General features: G+C 46.5%; 1 protein-coding gene across 1 annotated transcript in view; it reads left to right on the top strand.

The window, feature by feature from the left end:
• The window catches only part of SKA2 (spindle and kinetochore associated complex subunit 2), a 27,900-nt gene extending 12,527 nt beyond the window's left edge, over positions 1-15,373 (top strand). Inside the window, 5 exon segments of the mRNA XM_034404291.2 lie at positions 2,797-2,886; positions 8,082-8,258; positions 14,057-14,143; positions 15,169-15,186; positions 15,188-15,373. Coding sequence (XP_034260182.2) covers positions 2,797-2,886; positions 8,082-8,258; positions 14,057-14,143; positions 15,169-15,186; positions 15,188-15,346 — 531 coding nt within the window. The 3' untranslated portion in view covers positions 15,347-15,373.
• Positions 15,374-17,324: the final 1,951 nt, after the last annotated feature.

Genomic DNA, 17,324 nt, shown 5'->3' on the forward strand with positions numbered 1-17,324 from the left:
CTCTCTTTAAAAGTTCTCAGTTCCCACCTTCTGTTAACAAGGCCTGGTCTAATCCTAATCCTAATCCTAAACTCTAATCCGTTGGTATATGAAATCTGTCTTGTCTGCAAACGCTGCTGAAATCACAATGGCTTTATATACAGGTAGTCCTCGACTTGCGACCACAACGGAGCCCGACATTTCTGGGGCTAAGCGAGACGTTTGTTAAATTTGGTGTTTTGCCCCTTTCTTGCCACAGGTGTTAAGTGCTTTCGCAGCAGTTGTTAAATTAGTAACACGGTTGTTAAGCGAATCTGGGTTGCAAAAGGGGATCAAGCGACCCATCAATGGTCATAAATGTGAGTCAGTTCTGAATTTTGACCAGGGGGATGCTGCCATGGTTGTTAAGTGTGAAAAATGATCATAAGTCACTTTTTACAGCGCTGTCGTAAGTTCGAACGGTCACTAAACGAACTGTTGTAAGTCGAGGATACCTGTAGATGTCAGGAAGCGATCCCGCTGCCAATTTGCCCTGCCTGACTCCGTTTCCTGCAGGTGCCACTTATTCCGTAACTCAGGCAAAATGACCAAAATTCATCATCTTCGAAACCAGACTGAGTTCGTATCCTCAGGGAATCCTGCCTCCTTAGCCTGTGTTTGCTGAATGCAATTTGTGCACCGTAGGCCACAACATTTATTCATGTTGTAACTGGATGCTTTGATCGAAACCGGTCCTTAAGGTGTCATTAAAGTGAGGTATGGGCATTGAAGCAAATGCAATAGCCATAAAAGCATTACCTTAAAAAACAAACAAACATACTTATTTATGGAAGTGTTTGCGATCGTGAATCTGCAGAAAAATCAGGGGTGAAATCCAGCAAGTTCTGACAGGTTCTGGAGAACCGGCAGCGGAAATTTTGAACAGTTCGGGAAACCTGCAAATGCCACCTCTGGCTGGCCCCCGAGTGGGTGGGAATGGAGATTTTGCAGTATCCTTCCCCCGCCATGCCCACCAAGCCACACCCTGCCCACCAAGCCACGCCCACAGAACTGGTAGTTAAAAAAAAAATTGGATTTCACCACTGAGAAAAATTAAACGCTGGAGCGTGTAGTCAGTTGAAAGAAAAGAAACTGAGATGGGGGGAAAAATAGTTTATTTTATGAATTTTAAGTGCCCTAGCCTAGTGTGTAAGTTGAACAATGGGCCCTATATCCAACAACATTCATTTCATTTCATTTCATTTATTGGATTTGTATACCGCCCTACTCCCGAAGGACTCAGGGCGGTGAACAGCCACAGAATAAAACACATAAATACAAAATTTAAAAACAGAATAAAACCGAATTAAACAATTTGGCCGAGACAAACTTAAAACACCCAATAATTTAAAAAAACAAATTAAAATTTACATTTTAAAGGGGAAAGATTTAGGCCAGGCCGGCTTGATGGAATAAAAAAGTCTTGAGAGTGCGACGGAAGGTGCGCAGATCCGGGATCCTCCATATCTCCGGGGGGAGCTCATTCCAGATAGTAGGTGCCCCCACAGAGAAGGCTCTCCCCCTGTGGGCCGCCAGTTGACATTGTTTGGCCGACGGCACCTGGAGGAGCCCCCCTCTATGAGAGCGTACCAGCCAGTGGGAGGCTATTGGTGGTAGCAGGCGGTCCCGTAAATAACCAGATCCTAAGCCATGGAGCGCTCTAAAGGTGATAACCAAAACCTTGAAGCGCACCCGGAAGACCACCGGGAGCCAGTGCAGCTCCCGCAGGAGAGGTGTCACACGGGAGCGCCATATTGCTCCCATAACCACCCGCGCGGCTGCACTCTGCGCCAGTTGGAGCCTCCAGGTGCTCCTCAAGGGGAGCCCCATGTAGAGAGCGTTGCAATAGTCCAGGCGGGAGGTGACGAGGGCATGAGTGACTGTGCGTAGGGAGTCCCGATCTAGAAAGGGAGTCCATGTAACTTAATGTGGAGAAAAGCAACACCTGGGCAGAAAAACCCCCAAAATTACGAGGACATATGAGGCGAAAGATAGCTCAAAAACAGTCACTGGGAGAGGAACCTTGGAGTCCTAGTCGACGATCACTTAAACTGAAAAGAGTGACTTGTGGCCGTTTTTCAGACTTAACGACCGTTGCAGCATCCCCAATGGTCAGGCGATCAAAATTCGGATGCTTGGCAACTGGCTCCTATTTACGACAGTTGCCGTGTCCTGGGGATCACGCGATGGTACTCTTTTGCAGTTTTCTGACAGGGAAGTCCATGAGGAAGCCAGATCTGCTTAACAACCGTGTTACTAACTTAACGACTGCAGCAATTCAAGGTGCGAGGACCGGTTGGTTGTAAGTCCCTTTTGTTTTCAGTGCCATTGTAACTTTGGTCGCTAAACGAATGGTTGTAAGTCGAGGACTGCCTGTATTCTCTTTAAGAGAGCGTGAAATGCCATCAATGTGGAAAGATATGGTTACAATTCAGTGTATTCTTTCTTTCTTTCTTTCTTTCTTTCTTTCTTTCTTTCTTTCTTTCTTTCTTTCTTTCTCTCTACCTCTCTCCATCCCTCTTTCTTTCTTTCTTTCTTCCCTTCATCCCTTTCTTTCTTTTTTTCTTTTCTTCCCTCCCTCTTTCTCTCTCTCCCTCTCTGTTTATGTATTTATATATGTATTTATTTTATTTATTTATTTATTATGCGGCCTATCTCTTTTACAAGGTGATCTTACACCATCTTCCCTCCCCAAATTCGTAACCAAAGGCATTTGGTGGAAGCCTTCTCGCTCTGTACATCGTATCAACGGGGTGTGATCATTTTTTCATGTTTTAGTTCCAGAAGGCCGAATCTGATCTGGATTACATCCAGACAACGTTGGAGTTTGAAATGATGAAACGGCTCCCTAACGGACTCGCCCAAGAGGTATCGTCCTTAGGCTTATGCCTGAAAGCATTGCTGACATCCTCTGAGAAATATTTTAAAGCCTCATCGTTAAGGTTCTTAAGTGTGATCATGTTGTGGCCTTCCAGCGGCCAACAGTGTTGGACAGTGAGGAGGTTGGGGAGGAACGTGGGCCAGTCCTGGAGTCTGGGGAAGGCTCGGACGATGGCTCTGGGTCGGAGGCAGAGAGGGGGCCAAGGCCATCTGGGAGTTCTTTGCTGCCTCTGGAGTCTCTGGAGTCTGACATCAGCAAGGCAGAAGAACAGCATGAGCCTGTTCCCAGTGTGCGCATGGGCAGAGCTGCCAGGAGACGAGAACAATTAAGGAAACAGGGTCAACTTGGGAGTAACGCTTGGAAATGATTGGCCCCTCCCATAAGACATAAAAGAGCAAACGGATCGTGAGCTTTTGCAGGAAGGAATTTGTTCATCTGGTCAGTAAAAGCTCTGGAAAAGCTCTGTTTGCCTCTGCTAAGTTTGGCCTTGCCCTGCATTTGGCAATTAGTTCTCTGGCAGCATTCCAAGGGAGATAAGGTGGGTGTTTGTAAACACTCCCCTGATAAGACTGTTTGAGAAGCCTTTTAGACTGGGAAAGACAATAATTCGCAGCCATTTGAATTATTTGCAGGGCTAAATTTGTGCTGTTTGCTGTCTAAGGAATCCTAGGTCAGAACAGATCATATTTTATTGAATAAGCACAGTTTTTTGGGGTTGCAGGGCCCATTAACCATGTTTTACAAACTCCAGTTGTCAGATTGCCCCTATCAAGCCAGAAGAAACCTATGACTTGAATGATGCTATTATCTGCTTTCTTGCAGACATTTCATTACCAAACTAGGTAGCATCATCAGTGTTAGTGGGAGTGTTGTTTTCTTTTTGGCAGTTAAACAGAGAGTAAACCCCACTCCCCTGTAGCGTTGATGATGTTACCTAGTTTGGCAATGAAACGTCTATAGGGAAACAACCAAGCCCACAGAGTACCGCAGAGCCATTATAATTTTGCTTGTATCTTAAAACAGACAATTTTGGAGCTCATGATTATATCCTATATATCAGTGATGGCAAACTTTTTTGGCACAGAGTGCCCAAACCAGAATGCGTGTGAAACCCAAAGATCAGCTGGCAGGCGCATGCATGCCTGTTTTTTGGCCATTTTTCAGGCCAAAAATGGCCTGAAAAGAGCCTAAAAAACGGCTTGTAAATGGCCCAAAAAATAGGCTGTTTTCTGGGTGGTTTTCAGGCCGTTTTCCAGCGCTTCAGTGCCCACAAAGACTAGCTGGCCAGCGCACATGTGCATGCCGTAAACCAAAAGAGCAGCTGGCAACGGCGCATGTGCCCACAGAGAGAGCTCTGTGTGCCACCTCTGGCACCCGTGCCATAGGTTCACCATCACGGCTATATATGCATACAAATTTAAAATTTGTTTTATTTGCCTAGCTTTACTCTCAGAAAATTGTTCAGTCAGTTCTTTAAAGACTATAATCCAGGAGTCTGCAACCTTAAACACTCAAAAGAGCCATTTGGACCCATTTCCCACAGAAAAGAAAACACCGGGAGCCACAAAAACCCTTTCCGTGCCTGACTATTTCTTGAGCGGCCACAAAAGTAGCCTATGTAGTTGAATTAAAGGTTCTGCTTTCTTCTGAAACTTTTCTTTTCTTGGATTTATCCATGGTTGGCCCAGTGGTGGGTTCCTCCCGGTTTGGTCCGGTTCGGCCGAGCCGGTAGCGCTGATGATATGACGTCACTGAACTGGTTCTCCCACCCACCCCCACCTCCCCCATGTTATTCTTACCTTTTATTTGGCCCCACCCCCCATCTATTGCTGCCTCCTGAGTCCCAGCTGATGACTAGAGGGAAAAAAACTGTTTAAACTCTTGCGGGGCTTCAAAGGGCTGTCCTACAGCTGATCAGTGTTAAAAGCAAACAAATGAGTCGGGTCGTAAGTGTGAGGACTGGTCGTAAGTGCGAGGACCTTCCAGAAATGACTGACCAGCTAGCCACGCCCACCTAGTCACATGACCTCCAAGCCACGCCCACAAAATAAGCCACGCCCACAGAACCGGTAGTAAAATAATTTAGAACCCACCCCTGGGTTGGCCTACCGGGTGTTGGAAAGCTCCATAAATTGCGTGCCGGCGGGTGTCACACATTGGTGGTTGTGACGCATATTTTGAGTGACGGAGCCGCAGCAGAGGGGTGAAAGAGCCACATGCGGCTCCAGAGCCGCAGGTTGCTGACCTCTGCTATAACCCGAAGACCTAATAATTTTCCAGAGGCTAACTTAAATTTCATAAAAGTACTTACTAACGTAGTGGCTACTGATTAACATTTTGGAGATGGAAGCAGCTAACTTTTTTTTTCCTTGATCCAACCAACACAACTCAGGTTTGCAAAAATACTTGGATCCAAACAAGCTTCCTGCACTCTGTAGTTAACAGTCAGAATAGATTCGAGAGTCTGCATCCCAAATTCTAATATTCGATCTTAACATCGTCCAGTCAACTTGATTGACAAACAGCATAGAATGAGCCGAAAAACAAATTCCTGTATATTGTTTGGTGTCAGTTTGGGGAATTGGCTTAAATGGTTGTGAAGAAGCTACTTGCTTTGTTTTCCGTCAGTTCCTTCACATTCTTGATGATTCTTCGTGTCCCAAAGGTGCTTTCTTTTCTCAAGAAGCAACTGGGTTTTTTTGATTTTTCTTTGAAGATGTTTTGCTTCTTATCCAAGAAGCTTCTGTAGCGTGAAGAAGCTTCTTGGATGAGAAGCGAAATGTCTTTCAGAGAAAAATCAGAAAGTCCAGTTGCATCCGGGAGGGTGGGGGGGACAACCATTTATTTATTTATTTATTAGTTCAATTTATATGCCGCCCTTCTCCGGAGACTCAGGGCGGCTTACAATGCGTTAAGCAATAGCCTTCATACTTTTGTATATACCTGCTTAGTAGGGCTTTGCCCCCCCCCAAGCGGTGTTCTTTTTTATACAAAGTCAGCTTATTGCCCCCACAAACCGGGTCCTCATTTTACCTACCTCGGAAGGATGGAAGGCTGAGTCAACCTTGAGCCTGGTGAGATTCGAACTTGCAGTAATTGCAGGCAGCTGGTGCTATTAACAGCACTTTAGTTTGCTGCGCCACCAAGGCTCTTATGACCTGGATGACTGAGAATCTCCATAGACCAGGGGTCAGCAACCTGCGGCTCTGGAGCCGCATGTGGCTCTTTCACCCCTCTGCTGCGGCTCCCTGTCACTCAAAATATGCGTCGCAACCGCCAATGTGCGACATCCGCCGGCACGCGATTTATTGAGCTTTTCAACCCCCAGTAGGTCAGCCATGGATAAATCCAAGAAAAGAAAACTTTCAGAAGAAAACAGAATGTTTAACTCAACTACATATGCTAGTTTTGTGGCCTCTCAGGAAATAGTCAGGCACGGGAAGGGTTTTGTGGCTCCCGGTGTTTTCTTTTCTGTGGGAAACGGGTCCAAATGGCTCTTTGAGTGTTTAAGGTTGCCATAGACATAAGGCCGTGATGGCGAACCTATGGAACGCATGCCAGAGGTGGCACGCAGAGCCCTCTCTCTGGGCACGCACACCATCGCCAGCTGCTCTTCTGGTTTCTGGCACGCATATGCACACTGGCCAGGTGGTCATGGCGAGCGACGGAGCACCTGAAAACGGTCCCAAAAACGGCCAAAAAACCGGCTGTTTTTCGGGCCGCTTTCAGGCCATTTTTCATGCCAAAAACCTGGAAAACGGCCCCAAAAACGGCTTGAAAACAGCCCAAAAAGCAGCTGGAAAATGTCTAAAAACCAGGCATGCGTGCACCAGCCAGCTGTTCTTTGGGTTTACGGTGCTCCGCCGCGCACAAAGACCAGCTGGCCGGCGTGAATGCGTGAGCTGGAAACCCGAAGGCCAGCTGGTCTTCGGGTTTCCAGAGCGCACACATGCACGCACATTCCGGTTTGGGCACTCAGTGCCGGAAAGGTTCGCCATCACTGATGAAATAGGTACTTCACTGTACCTTGGATCAGGGGTGAAATGCTCTCAGTTCGGACCGGATCGCCCGATCTGGTAGCGATGGCGGGGGGTGGTTCAGAGAACTGGTAGCAAAAATCCCTGCCCCTGCCCCCGCCCCCTCCGTCTATGCCAGTGATGGCTAACCTTTTTGCCATCGCGTGCCAGGAGAGGGGGGGTGGGGGAGGGTCACACACGCATGTGCCCACGCACATGCATGCGCAACCCCCTCCCCCCCCCCGCTCCTGGCACATGATGGCCTGGTAGGCCCGTTTTTCTTTCTTACCTGGTTCCAGATCATCTCTCTGTATCTGGGAAGGGCGAAAACAGCCTTTCCCACTCCCTTGGAGGCCCTACGGAGGCTGAAAGGGCCCATTTCCCAACTCTCGGTGGGACAGGAAGTGACATTTTTTGCTGTCCCCAGCCTCCAGAACCTCTCTAGGAGTCTCTAGGAGCCTCTCTAGGAATCTCTGGAGGCTGGGGACAGGAAAAAACATCACTTCCTGTCCCACTGGGAGTCGGGAAATGGGCCCTTTCAAGCTCCTTAGGGCCTCCAAGGGAGTAGGAAAGGCTGTTTTCGCCCTTCCCAGATACACAGAGAGGATCTGGAGCCAGGTAAGAAAGAAAAACGGGCCTTCCCCACCCCGCCCTCAGGCCCTCCAGAGGCAGGAAACAGCCTGTTTCCCTACTTCTGGTGGGCCCAGAAGGCCTGAAAATCAGCTGGCCGGCGCACGCATGCGCCCCAGAGCTGAGCTGGCGTGCCCACTAATATGGCTCCACGTTCCACCTGTGGCACGCGTGCCATAGGTTCGCCATCCCGGGTCTATGCCCTGCTGAGCCGTGCGATCATCAGAGGCATTTTTTTTTTTTTACTTTTAAAAGCAATGCTTTTAAAAGTAAAAAAAAAAAAAAGATTGTGCGCCACAGCTGATTACCCCTCCCCCCCACGCGCTGTCATGCCTCCTTTTGGCGTGCACTGCGTGCGCGCACCTCACATTTGGTGCATAGTGCGCACTGCGCCTGCGCAACCAGCAAACCGGTAGTAAACCGGTTCAGATTTCACCACTCTACCTTGGATCAGTATACAGGTTTGTTAATGATGTGCTTGATGCTTTTGGTCTTTCCTTTCTTATTCTGCTCCGGACTTCTTGCTTTGGAAACAGGAAAATCATCTGGTCATGATACAGCAGCTGTCGGTAGTGAAGTTGCGTTTCAAAACCTTGTGCGAACAGCTGCAGAAGATTTCCGCGGAGCGGCGAGAGTCCATACGTTCTATCCGGGCCACTTTGGCGAAAACAGTGAAGTTGGTCCAGGAAATTCAGCAGCACGCCGGTACAGAGGTAATGCTCTGGTCAAGATTTTGCCTTCTCTTTCTTCCTTTAGAATAGTTGTGACTCTGTTCCAGGTTCCATTTGAATGTATTGGGTGAGCAACAGAAAAACTTCCTAGGGATTAGCGTGCCTCAGGCCAGCATTTATTTTATTTTTTATTTTATATCCAATTTATATACCGCCCTTCTCCCTGAGGACTCAGGGCGGTGTACAGCCGAATAAAAACATAAATTACAAACATTAAAATAGTATTAAAAGAATATATATAAATTTGGCCCCGTAATTTAAGAACAATAACAAACCCGTTTAGAACATTTAAAAAATTAAGAAAAAAAGTTAAGCCAGCCCGGTTTGCTGAAAAAAGAAGGTTTTAAGGGCACGGCGGAAGGCACCGAGGTCTTGGATTCTCCTTATCTCTGGGGGCAGCTGGTTCTAGAGGGTAGGTGCCCCCACAGAGAAGGCCCTCCCCCTGGGGGTCACCAGCCTACATTGTTTGGCTGATGGCACCCCGAGGAGGCCCTCTCTGTGGGAGCGCACAGGTCGACGGGAGGCCGTCGGTAGCAGCAGGCGGTCTCAAAGATATCTAGGTCCTATGCCATGGAGCGCTTTATAGGTGATAACCAACATCTTGAAACGCACCCGGAAGACCACTGGGAGCCAGTGCAGCTCACGCAGGAGAGGTGTTGTATGGGAGCGCCATGCAGCTCCTATAACTACCCGCGCGGCCGCATTCTGGACCAGTTGGAGCCTCCGGGTTCCCCTCAAGGGGATCCCCATGTAGAGAGCGTTGCAGTAGTCCAGGCGAGAGGTGACGAGGGCGTGAGTGACTGTGCGCAGGGCATCCCGATCAAGAAAGAGCCGCAACTGGCGTATCAGGCGGACCTGACAAAAAGTCCCCCTGGCCACAGCCGTGCTCATCATCAATCAGAGGTTTGGTGAGATGGCACCACATCTCAAATAATGCTAGTAGAAGAGAATATTTGTAGCTTGGAGTTGAACTATGGAGTCCTTGGTGCTCTCTGAGCTTGGTGGTTTTTCTTGCAGACATTTTTTTAAAAAAGTTTTTTATTTTTTTAGACAAACAAACATTTAATAGATAAGTCATTCCTCCCATGTGACATCTCGGTGTTGTCTCCAAAAGTTCTTTTTGTTGTTTCTTCTATCTTCCTTCTCTCCATTACAACAATCCGTCACTAACACAGTGTTCTAATTGTAGCATTTTTATACATAACTATTAATTTACTTATTTGTATCTCTTTTCTAACCAATGGTAAAATTGATTCCATATCTTAAAGTATTCTGAATCTTCTCTTTCTTTAATCATCAAAGTCAATCCATTCATTTCTGCACAATCTAAATTTTTAAAAAAATTATTTTTGCAAAAAGTTTTTTTATTTTTTAACCAAACATACCAATTACATCTTTTCGGAACAGAGCTTTGATCCAGTCATCAATTTATACAATTTTTGTCATCTTTAACAAAATTTTATATATTCTATTTTGCCATAACACTTATTTCTCAATCTTAAATCACTTATTCAACTAATACCATCTTAAAAAGAGTTTACTCTTATTTACTTAATCAAAACAATTACCCTTCTATTAACCCACCTAAAATCTTAAATCAGTTAATAACTCATAGTACATTTATCAAATTTAAATCTTCTCTCTAATCTTAAAAATATAGCAATTTAACATTTGACATTATTTGAATTAAGAACTAAGTTTAATTTTTTTTTTTAAAATTCTTCTTCCAAAGGTATTTTCTCTGCTTTCCAATTTTGTGCACAAACAATCCTTGCAGCTGTTACTACATGTATAATCATGCTCAGAAGCTAAAAACTATTGGAATAAAATTAAGATATGGCTGGAAGAAATGATACAACAATGTATTGATTTAAAACCAGAGCTGTTCCTACTGGGTATCCTCCCAGAAAAAAAAAATAGTAAAGAAAATATTCTTGGAGACGTTTGATTACCCATCTAGGTAACAACATCGTCAGTGCAAGAAGGAAGTGGGGTTTGCAGAGAAGAGGAGAAGGAGGAAAAGGAAGAAGAACAAGACAACTGGGGGGGTCCTTGGTGCTCTCTGAGCTTGGTGGGTTTCTTGCAGACGTTTGATTACCCAACTAGGTAACATCATCAGTGCTAGAAGGGAATGTGATATTTGCTCCCTCTTTTTATACGTTGTTCTGTCCCCAACCCCACGCACACACACCAACAGACGTTCAAGAGTTAAAGACCAAACCAGCCGGCAAAATCCTTTTCCTTATGATAATGGAACTTGGCAACAACCTAGTGGCTGCCTGCCAAGAGTTTATTACTTACGAAGAGGAGAGATAACTTCTCCCCACTTCTGATACATCAAAGGAAATCAGCTCAATAATTACAATCAAGTCCAGAGATAATCCAGTCTTAAAGCAAAAGTCCAGCAATGCAGAATGGCGTGGAAGCTTTCAGCTTTGTTCATCACAAGGTTTGACTGGCCACTACGCTCCCTTTTATATCCTGTGGGGTGTGGTCCAGTGACTCAGCCTAATCTTGGGTACGCCCTTTCTTCTGTTGCACGCGCTTATCTCTGTGACGCTGGTGTGGATCCAGCCAAGACTCATTACCCTCATCACTGTCCATCTGTGGCTGCGTGGATGTGCTTGGCCCCGGCCCTATCTCTTGCCCTTCGGCGGACACCAAAGGCATTGCCAGAGAGGAGGGTCCTGGAGAGGGAGGCCTTGCCAACTCCTCCCCTTCACTCTCGGAGTCCTCTCCTGACGATGAAACAGGCTCCGGTAACGGAGCCACAACATACATGGCCTCCCCTGTCAGTGTTGGTGGGGATGTTTTCGGTGATTCTTAGATTAGGCTGTTGTTTACGATTTGATTGGGGGTTCACCCATGAACACCAACTAGCAGGAAGATTTGATGAAAACTCCTTAATTTCACAATATGCAATCCAGAGGTGGGTTCCACTTACCTTTACTACCGGTTCGCATGCACAGATCACCCATGATGACGTCGTCTTTGTGGGTGGGCAGAGCTTCCCGCCGGTTTTACTACCGGTTCTATAGAACCAGACCAAACCGGGAGCAACCTGCCACTGATGTGATCAGACTTCACCATAGTTTCAACTGGGAAACTGAGATCTTCGACCAAGCCAAATCCAAAACTGCTAGAAGATTCCTGGAACCCTGGCACTTAGGCAAATCAAACCTCGACAGGCGCAAAGAGATAAACCAAATCTATTTAGCGTTCAAAATAGACGAGCAAAAAAGAAAAAAAACCCCAAAAAGCCTGAATAGCTCAACAGACAGAGCTTTGTAATTTAACACCAGCTGTCTGCAATTAAAGTAAGATCGAATCTCGCCAGGCTCAAGGTCGACTCAGCCTTCCATCCTTTCTAAGGTAGGTAAAATGAGGACCCAGTTTGTGGGGGCAATAAGCTGACTTTGTATAAATATACAAAAGTATGAAGGCTATTGCTTAACGCATTGTAAGCCGCCCTGAGTCTCCAGAGAAGGGCGGCATATAAATCAAAATAAAAAAAAGAAAGAAAAAAAAAAGAGCAAAACACTTCCTTGCCAGCCATCAACACTCAGAAAGCAGAGATTAACCCCAAGACCAACTAGACCCGTGATGGGGAACCTAAGGCACACGTGCCGGAAGTGGCACACAGAGCCATCTCTCTGGGCATGCTAGCCGTCACTCTTTTGGGTTCTGGCGCACACATGCGCACCGGTCAGCGTGGGAGCGCTGGAAACCGGAAGAGCAGGTCCCTGGCACGTATGCACACGCCGGGAAGCTGAGCTTCCTGTTTCTGGCATGCGCATATCCGCCAGCCAGCTGTTCTTCATGGGTGCCAAAAACCGGAAGACCAGGTGACCAGTGCGCACCCGCACACCAGAAACCAGAAGCTGAGCTTTCTGGCGCTCCCGCATGTGCACGCTGGTCTTCCGCTTTCTGGCGCTCCCCCACCCGTTTTGGCACTTGGTGCCGAAAAGGTTCGCCAACACTGAACTAGATCAACAATCAAGAAAAAAAACCCAATACCCCGATCAAGGAACTACCAGCTAAACAAAAGCCTAATCAAGGAACCACCAAGAGCACTCCCATCAACACTGACAGGGCAAGCCACTTGTATACAAAGAGAGAGCAAACCTCACTCCTTGCTAGCTCTGATGATGTTACCTAGTTGGGTCATGAAACGTCTGCAAGAACACAACCAAGCTCAGAGAGCACCAAAGACCCCACATCTCAAATAAGAGCTCGGCAGAGGGCAACTCTTTATTACGTTCTATAAGAGATTCGATCGAAAAGTCGGCAGTTCAGCGGTTCGAATCCCTAGCGCTGCTTAAAGGGGTGAGCTCCTGTGACTTGTCCCAGCTTCTGCCAACCTAGCAGTTCGAAAGCACGTAAAAACATGCAAGTAGACAAATAGGGACCAACTTTGGTGGGAAGGGAACAGCGTTCTGTGCGCCTTTGGCATTGAGTCGTGCCGGCCACATGACCACGGAGACGACTTCGGACAGCGCTGGCTCTTTGGCTTTGAAACGGAGATGAGCACCGCCCCCTAGAGTCGGGAACGACTGGCACATATCTGCGAGGGGAATCTTTACCTTTACCTTATAAGGGATTCTGCCAACTCCAAAACTGCCTTTGAGCAGGTCTTTAAGTAATCTGCTCAGCCAATTAACCTAAAGGCAATATGCTAAAGCATACATTATAATTAACTGCTGTGTTCATAGAACAAGCTCAATCAAATGAAATCTGACAGGGAAACACTCTTAAGACGTAACTGGTTTGTTTGGCTTAGCGGTTGCAGCTTATTAACAATTTATGATTTCTTTGTCATGATTTAATCGCCTTATTGTGTGGACACAGTAATTGTCCTTTATGAACTCTAATTTATGGTTTAAAATCAAGCAAGGAATGTCAGAAGCAAATTATCCGTGGCCAACTTTGGCAGATAGATTATCATTTCCTTTAAAGTTTTGCCCGTTTACTTACATGCATGTCTTGCTTTTCTCCCAAATGGCCATCAAAGCATCTAAAAAAATTAATATAAAAATAATAAAAAGCAAACACACATTGGGAATTAAAAGCCTCTATCAGTTTGTTGCAAAGTTTCATTGAGATGAACCAATAGATTAGGCAAGAAAGCCAGCTGAATGATTTTGGGCCAATCACCAGGAGACTGTGAGTTCTAGTCCTGCCTTAGGCATGAAAGCTGGCTGGGTGACTTTGGGCCAATCACCAGGAGACGGTGAGTTCTAATCCCGCTTTAGGCATGAAAGCTGGCTGGGTGACTTTGGACCAATCACCAGGAGACTGTGAGTTCTAGTCCTGCCTTAGGCATGAAAGCCATCTGGGTGACTTTTGGTCAATCACCAGGAGACTGTGAGTTCTAGTCCTGCCTTAGGCATGAAAGCCATCTGGGTGACTTTTGGTCAATCACCAGGAGACTGTGAGTTCTAGTCCTGCCTTAAGCATGAAAGCTGGCTAGGTGACTCTGCTCCAATCACCAGGAGACAGAGTTCTAGTCCCGCCTTAGGCATGAAAGCCGGCTGGGTGACTTTGGGCCAATCACCAGGAGACAGTGAGTTCTAGTTCCACTTTAGGCACAAAAGGCGGCTGGGTGACTTTGGGCCAGTCCCTCTCTCTCACCCCAACCTATCTCACGCGGTTCTTGTGGTGGGGAAAATAGGAGGAAGGAGGGGCATTATGTATGTTTGCTGCCTTGCATTATTGATAAAAATAATAAAGGCAGGATACAAATAAATTAAGTGAAATCAACTCCATTTTCTTCCCCCTAGATCTCTTCTCTGACTGAAGAACAGCAGCTTGCGATGCAGCACTTACTGTACCAGACTCCTGAAGTGATAGAAAGTTTGACAGAACAGGTAATCATTCTTGTGGCCCGCCAGCGGATCTGGCAGCAGACTCAGACAGTGAGGAGGCTGGGGAGGACCATGGGCCAGTCCTGGAGTCTGGGGAGGGCTCCGATGAGAGGCCCTCAGCCTTTTGGGCACCAGGGACCGGTTCCATGGAGAACAGTTTTTCATGCTGCCTGCATCCCATGGATGGAGCTTCGCTTGTTTGCGCAGCCCAGCTGCTGGCATGCCACGGGCCAATGCCGGTCCATGAACTAGGGGTTGGGGACCTCTGCTATAAAACACATTACAGGTAGTCCTCGACTTATGACAGTTCATTTAGTGACCATCTGAAGTGCAAAAAGTTACTTACAACCAGTTTTTCACACATCCGTTGCAGCATTCCCCATGATCACATGATCAAAATTCAAATGCTTGGCAACAGACTCGTATTTATGACGGTCGCAGCGTCCCGGGGTCACGTGATCCCCCCTTTTGTGACCCTCTGACTAAGCAAAATCGATGGGGAAGCCAGATTCACTTAACAATTGGGTTACTGATTGAACAGCTGCTGGGATTCCCTTAGCAACGGTGGCAAGCCGGCAAAAAGTCACATTGGGCTCAAATTGTGGTCGTAAGTCAAGGACTACCTGTATTTCTTGTCCCTAATGCTGATGATTTTTTTTTTTATTTTTTTTTTATTTTTATTTATTTTTATATGCCGCCCTTCTCTGGAGACTCAGGGCAGCTTACAATGCGTTAAGCAATAGCCTTCATACTTTTGTATATTTATACAAAGTCAGCTTATTGCCCCCACAAACTGGGTCCTCAATTTACCTACCTTAGAAAGGATGGAAGGCTGAGTCAACCTTGAGCCTGGCGAGATTCGAACCTGCAGTAATTGCAGGCAGCTGGATGTTAAATGCTGCCTTAGTAGGAGGCATTAGCCTCCTACACCACTCAGGCTCCTAAAGTGGGCTGCCTGTACTTTTCTTTTTGCGAGAAAATGGGGGCTTTCTTTCATGCTTCAAACGGTCTCTGTTCTTTTCCTACAGAATTGTCCAAAAGAACATTAAATCCACGGATACTTCGCTGAACATCTCAGAAAGAAACTTCCCAGCGGGAGGTGATGAACGAGGCCACGTACCTTTTCGTGTATTTTTTATTTTTTTTTACCCGTTGAGAGATTGTTCCTATGTTTGGTCCCCAGGTTCCCCAGACACCATTAGATGAACAAGGGTATAAAAAGTTTTTGAATTATGTGCTGGTGTCGATATTGTATCTTTAGTCAAAGGGGAAAAAGTTTACAAAACGATCAGCCGGTTTACATGATCTGAATGCTCTGCCCAAAGGGCAGGTTTTGTGTTGTTGTTGTTGTTTTTTTGCTTGTATTATTGGTGTAAGCAAGCCTTGCCCTTCTAGTATTTACACGTGACTCAGGGTAACTTTCAATAATTATGATTAATTTCTGATCTAGCTGAACATTCCGGAAAAATAAAATAAAATAAAATAAAATAAGGTGTGTGATTTTATTTTGTTTAGCCAGAGGCTATTTTGTTGTTGTTAGTTGCAAAGTCGTGTCCGACACATCGCAACTTTGGATGCGTGGCAACTGGTTCATGTTTACAACGGTTGCAGCGTCCCCGGAGGGGGGTCACCGGGGGTGTGTCCCCTTTTGCATCCTTCTGACCAGCAGAGTCCATGGGAAAATCAGATTTGCTTACAGTCAGTGTTACTAACTTAACTCGTTATTGTTGTTAGTTGCGAAGTCGTGTCCAACCCATCGCGACCCCATGGACAACGTTCCTCCAGGCCTTCCTGTCCTCTACCATCCTCTGGAGTCCATTTAAGCTCATGCTGACTGCTTCAGTGACTCCATCCAGCCACCTCGTTCTCTGCCGTCCCCTTCTTCTCCTTTTGCCCTCCATCTTTCCCAGCATTAGGCTCTTCTCCAGGGAGTCCTTCCTTCTCATTAGGTGGCCAAAGCATTTGAGTTTCCTCTTCAGGATCTGGCCTTCTCAAGAGCAGTCAGGGTTGATCTCCTCTAGGACTGAGTGGTTGGATCGCCTTGCAGTCCAAGGGACTCTCAGGAGTCTTCTCCAGCACCAGAGTTCCAAGGTCTCCATTCTTTGGCGCTCAGCCTTCCTTATGGTCCAACTTTCACAGCCATCCATTGCAACTGGGAAAACCATCGCCTTGACTATACGCTCTTTTGTTGGCAGGGCGATGTCTCTGCTTTTTAGTACGCTGTCTAGATTTTCCTCCCCAGGAGCAAGCGTCTTTTAATTTCTTGGCTGCAGCCCCCATCTGTGGTGATCTTGGAGCCCAAGAAGATAAAATCTGTCATTACCTCCATTTTTTCCCCATCTATTTGCCAGGAATTGAAAGGGCCGGATGCCATTATCTTAGTTTTCTTAATGTTGAGTTTCAAGCCAACTTTTGCACTTTCCTTCTTCACCCGCATCAAGAGGCTCTTTAGTTCCTCTTCGCTTTCCACCATTAGAGTTGTAGCATCTGCATATCTGAGGTTGCTGATATTTCTCCCGGCAACTTCTGATTCATCTAGCCCCGCCTTTCTCATGATGTGAGAAACTTATATGACGTATCATATAAGTTAAATAGGCAGGGTGACAGTCTACAGCCTTGGCGGACTCCTTTCCCAATTTTGAACCAATCGGTGGTGCCAGAGGCTACACAGAACTAATAAACGAGATAACAATCCAGAATTCCTCCTTAGTTCTAGGTTGCTAGAACTAGAAGTTGGATGGTCCTGTAGCTGTTTTACAGTTATTTTACTGGACACCTTAACATTCTGGTAGCGTCATTGCAACTCAGCCGCTTCAAACCTCATTCTCTGAAGTGGGCGCCAATGAACTTAACCCGTGAACGTTTGAAGCGACTTATAAGAGGAGTCAAACATACTGGCTTCAAATAAAATGCACCGACCCAAAACAACAAATTTTGTTGTTGATGGACATTATATCAGTACTGTGGGTGGGAGGGGCAGATATGGCGGGAACAAGGGGCCATATCATGTTATGGGAGTGCACGCTCGCTGTCTTCGAGCGGTGTCGCGCTCCGGCCTCCAATGCTCCTCTCGTTGCCCAGGTTGCACAGACCCTCAGGCCCTGGGCCTTCGGCTGATGCTATGCAACGCCAGATCCGTGGTAAATAAAGCCCCCCCCCTCATTTGTGATCTAGTTCAGGAGGG

Source organism: Pantherophis guttatus, chromosome 1 (assembly GCF_059756535.1).
Source record: "Pantherophis guttatus breed Tessera chromosome 1, ASM5975653v1, whole genome shotgun sequence".
Taxonomy (NCBI): Eukaryota; Metazoa; Chordata; class Lepidosauria; order Squamata; family Colubridae; genus Pantherophis; species Pantherophis guttatus.